General features: G+C 37.9%; 1 protein-coding gene across 1 annotated transcript; it reads left to right on the forward strand.

The window, feature by feature from the left end:
- The first annotated feature begins 2,984 nt into the window (after positions 1-2,984).
- On the forward strand, positions 2,985-6,631 carry si:dkeyp-73b11.8 (kunitz-type U19-barytoxin-Tl1a). The gene is made up of 6 exons (XM_003440307.5): positions 2,985-3,113; positions 4,091-4,282; positions 4,883-5,059; positions 5,200-5,244; positions 5,413-5,491; positions 5,594-6,631. Exons 1-6 carry the CDS (start codon positions 3,017-3,019, stop codon positions 5,676-5,678), a joined length of 675 nt encoding a protein of 224 aa, XP_003440355.2. The 5' UTR covers positions 2,985-3,016; the 3' UTR covers positions 5,679-6,631.
- Positions 6,632-6,982: the final 351 nt, after the last annotated feature.

Consider the following 6,982-nt stretch of genomic DNA (forward strand, 5'->3'; position numbering starts at 1 on the left):
CAGAGATGGTCTTTCCCTTTTCACGTAAATGGCCTCCTTGACTCCGCGCTCAAACCAGCGTTCTTCCCTGTCCAGGATGTGTACATCCTCATCGTTGAAAGAGTGTCCACTGGCCTGTAGGTGTAAATAAACTGCAGAGTCCTGGCCTGATGAGGTTGCTCTTCTGTGTTGTGCCATCCGCTTCGCCAGAGGTTGTTTGGTTTCCCCGATGTATAAATCCTGGCAATAAGGGTACATCTTTCGCCATCTTACAATGCTGTGATTGCAGCCATTCCCCAACTCTCTGTGAATGGTACTCATGGCCATTGATCAGTGTTCTTTGATCAGTGGGTTTTGGTCAGTGATTGTTGATCAATGGTCATGGGAATTTGCATAATTATGATTAAGGAACTGACCTCACAGCCCATTGTTCCTTCAGTGGGCTGGTTTCAGTCATTATGCAAATGTACTGTTTATAAGGTTTGGGGAAACCTGCAGTCAGCTGAGACTGAAGAAGTCACTTGGATGAGTGACGAAACGTTTCTCCCACAAAACGCTACGTCCAGATGAACAGATTCAACTTTTGGAGATTTACTTTCCTGGATGATTGAGAATGCATCAAGACAATTAGCCAAGGTTTCAGGTGAATTCATTGTGAAACCTAGCCCCACCCTCTCTTTCCTTGATTCTCTTTCCTTGAAGAGTCACAAGTCTCGGCTGTCCATCTACATCTAAAGGACAAAGGTCACTCCTTCAAGCATGCCAATGTTTACTTTTTGGACACAGAAGACAGATGGTGGTTGTTGACCAATGGTCATGAGAATTTGCATATTAATGATCAAGGAACTGACCTCCTAGCCCATTTTCCCCTCAGTGGTGCTAGTTTCAGTCATTATGCAAATGTACTGTTTATAAGGTTGGGGAAACCTGCAGTCAGCTGAGACTGAAGAAGTCGCTTGGATGAGTGACGAAATGTTAGCTAAGTCCAGATGAACAGAATCAACTTTTGGGGAGACTTGGAAAAAATTTAAATATCATCCAGATAAACAAAGACGAAAACATTTACAAAATTTCCCTAGTATAGCGTTTACTAGAGCTTGAAAAACGGCAGGTAGTTAGTGGGTCAAAAAGGGATTACTAGGTATTCAAAGTGGCCTAAAGGAGTGTTGAAAGCTGTTTTCCATTTGTCGCCCTCCAAATGCAAATGAAAATAGTGGCCCCCTGAAATGGTTCAGAGGCAGAGTTAATGAGCGGAAGAGGGTATTTATTCATTACTGTAATTTCATTCAAGCCATGGCACTCACTGCATGGTCGAAGAGTCTTATCCTTTTTTGCCACAAAGAAAAATCCCGTACCTACCGGAGAAAGAGAACGGACGGATGATGTCTGCTGCCAGAGACTCACAGATGTACTCCTCTATAGCATCCCTCTTTCAATCTCCCTTTTCCCTCAGGCAATTATTGATCCTGAGTAAAAAGGAAACTACGCTTTAGAGTTAAGCTTTTTTGAGTTAACTCATCCTTCATTTAGTGAGTGAGCGCTTCAACAAAAACCCGCCGCAGTGGCCCAACTCAGAGAACGCTAGCCCAACTTAGATAAAACCATAATAGGTTTTATCTGAATGGGGTTAGTGGCATTGGAGCAGACCTCCAGCATGGTCGAGAGTATCAGCACCTGTTTATCAGGAGAGTGTTTTATGCTCATTGCTGAGAAATTGGATTGCCTGCTCATGTTCACCAGTCATGGCGCCCTCTTTGGAGATAGCTGTGCAAATTGGGTCTCCTCCTCCTCCACAAAAGAAACACGTTTCCATACACTTTTATGCATTTGAATATGTAACATGACTTCATGAAGACAAAATATGGACAATAATATATGGAAACAGTGACTACTCTAAACCAGCGGTCCCCAACCTTTTTTGCACCACAGACTGGTTTGTGTCCAACAATATTTTCATGGACTGGCCTTTAAGGTGTCGCAGATAAATACAACAAAATAAAACCAGTACAGGGACCAAAAAAAGAAGATTTATTCATAACACACGGGAAAAGACCCAGGGAAACCAAGTTAATGATAAAAATGATTAAAAAACACAATAAAAACCGATAAAACCCTGAAAACCATAAATTTCACACCTGAGCTGCAACTCTCACGGCCCAGTACAAACAACTCACAGACAGGTAGCAGTCCGTGGCCCATGGGTTGGGGACAACTGCTCTAAACCTCTCCTTTAACACAATGGGACCTATTTACCCCCACAAACAGCATTTTTACTTTGTGATTAAAGGGGACCCATCTATCTCTATCATTTGCTGTTTCAAGTTATATTGACAAATATATTTTTCTTTTTAACCTAAAGTCTGAAATAAAAAAAATTGTTGTTCAAGAAACCAGTTTTAATAGATATGCTTTCACCCCTCTGCCATCTCTAATCTCTTTGCAGTGGCAGTGCAGGAGTCTTCCGGTGTTGCTTGGGTTGAATTGCTAACAGACCACACCTAGCGAGGTGTGGATAAACTGACTTTGGAGAGCTCAGGCAACTATTTTAGCTAATTTATTATGTAATTTAAAATAAAACCTCTTCTTTATGAAACTCTGGTGTTGGTCTCCATATTTATGTTGCCTTTGAGTCAGGTTGTAACAATATATATAAAAACTGGTTTCTTGAAGCTTTTAGCTTAGCCTTTCCTCTACTTTTGGATGCTCAGTTTAAAATTCAGAAGGCCATCTTGACCATATCGTCATATCCAAATCCATCGAGTTACAGCAATGCAATATTTCTGTTAGCAAGCAGTTGAACAGTTGTACCTGAAAAAGGTGAGTGTATATGTGTCTTTTTCTGCTGTGTTGTAGGTGATCACACTAACACAAAATAGGAGTGGCAATAACTGTTTTAACTTCTTCTATACAGTAAAGGTAATAAAGCACTAGCACTACCCTTTGTTTCGATTAAAAGTGTCCCCATTAGAGAAACTCTGGTCCAAAGGTCAGTTATGACCACCCACTCCCACTCTAGTTTATAACCTTCTCTCACTCCATGAAAGACAGCACAAAGACAAGCAGCAAGATGACGGGCCTTCTGTTTTTGGGGATTGTGTTCTCAGCTTTCCAAATCAGCTATTCCAACATTCCAGGTATATAAAAGTGTTTTTTTTTTCCTTCGTAAATTTGTTAAATAAAAAGAATAGCTGAGCGCTTTTTTAGACGTGAGGTTTACTTTTCATTATCAACCAGGCTTTCAGCTCACTGAGCTCAACTTTAGTGAAAAATCATAAAGACTTGAGACTTGCGTTACTGTTTATTTGTTTTGTTTTTTAATATGTACATGATTGGTGACCAAAACTAAATCAAATAGCTAAGCTTCACCTTCAGTCCTTTCAGAACAACATGGCGATTCTGTTATCAGTTTTTCTGAGATGAGTGGATGAACTGCACCACAGCCTGTGCACAGTGCAATGTGTGGAATCACATAGAGTTTTGCTTATACCTATTTTAATCAGTTCAATAGGAAAAAAAAAACATGTTTATATTTATTTTGCAAGTCTAACGAGACATAAGTCATGTAGCGACTTCCAACTGACGCCAACAATGACTGTTTTCCCTCTGGCTGTTTACCATACTGTAAATGTTATTTACATATTCTTCACGACTGCACAAAGCACTGAGATCATGTTTGTCTGAGTCTGACCATTATGGACATGCTGAGCTAAAACTACATTAACTCACAACTTCATCTCACTGCACCACAGAGTAATAGGAAGGGCGCAGCTTTTCAGCACCCAGATGGTAATAGCAGGTTAAATTATTAGATATTTAATTAAATTAAAGTTTAACTATGTTTATAAAAAGTTTGAAACCACTTCCATACTGTGAAACCTATGAAGGGCGGGAGAGCTGAAAATGTGCCATAAATGATACTTTTTATTGCCATCATAAAAACAGGGAGTTGGTCTCTGCTGATGAGGTTAGTTAAACATTAGTTACATTTCTGTTTGAACATTATATTTTAGAGTATACTATATTATATGTATTATTTGAAAACCAAAACATCGACTCAGAATTTTTTTGCATATAAAATGTTTCTAACAGTATGTTCTTTCTCATCCAACAGAATTCTGTCGACTACCTGCTGATTCGGGCCAGGGAACAAGCTTCAACTTTGCTGTGTATTATGATGCCAGCAAAGATCAGTGCAGTCCTTTCCTGTACAACGGTGAAGGGGGAAATGCTAACCGTTTCCAAAATGAAAGAGAGTGCTTGAGAAACTGTTCAGTCAATGCAGAAAATGTCTACCCTATGGATGGTAAGAATCATTTTGAATAAATCATTTTCTAACCACTAACTTGTGAATATGCAAAATGCAATCCAAATTAACTGTAAAAGTAAATAAAAACACACACAAAACATCTTCCTTCCTGACATTCTGAGAAACTGGGAACATAAACTAGCCCTTAGTAATGTCTTATGGCCTAAAGGATCATGACAGGACCAGACAACTCCTTCAGTGCAACTGACAGAGAGAGAAACAGACAGAAGAAACAAAGAAAATGATCGTGTCGCATATTAGCAGCACAAAATACTTAGCAGAACAAATTTGTGCTATAGTTTTTTAGACCTGAACATTTTATAGCTTAACTTTGTTTAACAATTTTTTCCACATGCAATTTCTTTACGTCCTAAGAAGCTGTAGGAAGGACAGGAGCTATTGAGTATTTGCAATGCGCCACCAAGTGGTGAAAGAGCATATCTTCCTAAAAATAAGTAAATCACTCGGGTGATTTGCCTTACAGTTATAATTAATCCAGGCCATCATTTCCATGTTAATATTCTGAATGAACCTAATTAGCAGCCATTGTTATGGCTACTTTCAGTGATCAGTGACGATGATGTTTTCTCCCCACAGCTAGGAAAGCTTGCCACTTTAAAAAGTTGGAAGGTACATGCAATGGAAATTATTTGAGATACTACTATGACTCCGTTTATGACAAATGCAAAAGATTCATTTGGACTGGATGCATCGGAAATGGAAACAGATTTTTTGACTTCAACAGCTGCAACTCCACCTGTGCTGGCATCCATGGTGAGCACACACACCTCTCTTTTACTGTCACTTTTACATGTTAATATATCAATATGTTATTGAATATTAACTAATGAGTCAGTGTTAATTAAAAAAACACACAGTACAGTAATATGTTTTTGTTTGTTTTTTGTTTGAAGATGATGGTAATGAGCCAGAGGAGCATGAGTCAGACACTCCAATCGGTCAGTAGACACACTTTAACTTTAAAGGACATAATGTGAGAAAAACAGATTCTTAGTGAGCTACGTCTGTTGTTTTAACTATTATGAGTCAACTTCTCACTAGCTTTTAATTCAGCACCGTATCCATTTACGCAAACCTTATTGTTAAACTGCCATCCTCTTTAACAGCGATCATCTGTGGAGTTTTGCTTGCACTTATCGTTGTTGCTATCATCGGAACGGTGGTTTTCCTAACTCTTAAGTCAAAGTAAGAACATTTGTGTTTGCCTTAACCGAAAAGAAAGATCATTCCCTACAGATAATGCCAATTTTGCTATAATTACTTTAATATTCGTTTTACTTCCTCTAGGAAAAAGAAGAAGGGTGCTGGGAAAAGTAAAGAGCCCCAGGCTGACGCGCCTCTTCAGGCAGAGAGAGACATTGAAATGTCATAGAAAACTTCAAAGAGCAACATTTAGATTTTACCAGCTTGGTTTTGGGCAAATATCTGTCCACTAGTTTTGATTTCCGTATAATAGTCATTACATTGTTGACATATTGTGTTTTATTTCATTTCTATCTCTTTAATTACTTTTTAAGCTTTGATCAATAGAATTAGTCATTGTTAAATAAATAGAAAATAGATTGTTGTAATAGTAGCAGTAGTTAAACAATCAAAAAAAAAAAAAAACCCCTAAAAGACTTGCATCAATAATTTGGGGTAAAAAATTAAACATTGGGGGGGCAAAATCATTAGAACCCAGGCAGTGTTTTACACAAGCATTCAAACATAGGCAGGAGACAGGAAACAAGTTCACGTTCGTTTGTTGTTTGAAAGGCTGTTAGTAGTTTGAGCTCATAATCATTTCACTGTTTCCAAAACTGCATCGACACCTGGTGATTTGATGAAAAACCGTCTGAAGTCTGAATGCACGTGCCAATTCAAAGCCCAGCACGTATATTTAGAACTGTTTTTTGTACAGTGATGTCTTATGCACTCTCTGTGATTATGTTTTCTTACTCAGCATTTGTAACTCTTGCACAGGCAGTAAGGATCTAAATATAAAAAACACATTCCTTCCTATCTTCTCACATTTTCATATTCTTCATTAAGTATTGCTTTATTTTGTATTGCATTCAGGGTATAAAAAGTATTCACAGAACATGCAATGTTTGGTTTTAATAAATGTGCTGGTAAAAATTGATTTTAATTTCTTTTTCTATTTTTTGTTAGTCAGGAGGGATAAATGTTCATAAAACATTGGAAATATCCTGAGCGCTGTTTTACATTACAGGGTGTTCTTTTTAAGGTGCTTTTGTACTGTTTGAGTTGGAGCAAAGTTGAAAAGTGATCAAATTCAACTGTAACGTTGTCTGATTGGTTCAATAAAAGATGCTGTTTCTTTTATCTGGATGGTTTTCTTTTTTTCATTGTTAATTCCAGAAATACAGCTGGGATATGTGCAGCTGCATTATTGGCTAGAATGTCCCATACTGCTGTCAGGGACTTTTCTTTAAAAATAAAAAACATGGGTTCTTGTGGAATCTCGTCATCTGCACCTACATATGGCTAATTTTACAATAAGCTTTGGGCAAACAGGATAGAACTATTTCTAATCTGCAGAGAGGTAATCCCATATTTTGCACTATTTTAAGATCAGTTTCCATTATGCAAGAGTTGCATGTGAGTTATTGTGTTTTCATATTAATATTTGTGTTTCAGTGCAATCTTAAATCTTTTTCATTAGTATTTCCTGAC

Source organism: Oreochromis niloticus, linkage group LG7, assembly GCF_001858045.2.
Source record: "Oreochromis niloticus isolate F11D_XX linkage group LG7, O_niloticus_UMD_NMBU, whole genome shotgun sequence".
NCBI lineage: Eukaryota > Metazoa > Chordata > Actinopteri > Cichliformes > Cichlidae > Oreochromis > Oreochromis niloticus.

Excerpts from the sequence above, each read along its gene's own strand:
- si:dkeyp-73b11.8 (XM_003440307.5), top strand. The coding sequence starts at position 3,017 with ATGAAAGACAGCACAAAGACAAGCAGCAAGATGACGGGCCTTCTGTTT. Across the intron at positions 3,114-4,090 it reads CAGCTATTCCAACATTCCAG|AATTCTGTCGACTACCTGCT; the intron begins GTATATAAAAGT and ends CTCATCCAACAG. Across the intron at positions 4,283-4,882 it reads AAATGTCTACCCTATGGATG|CTAGGAAAGCTTGCCACTTT; the intron begins GTAAGAATCATT and ends TTCTCCCCACAG.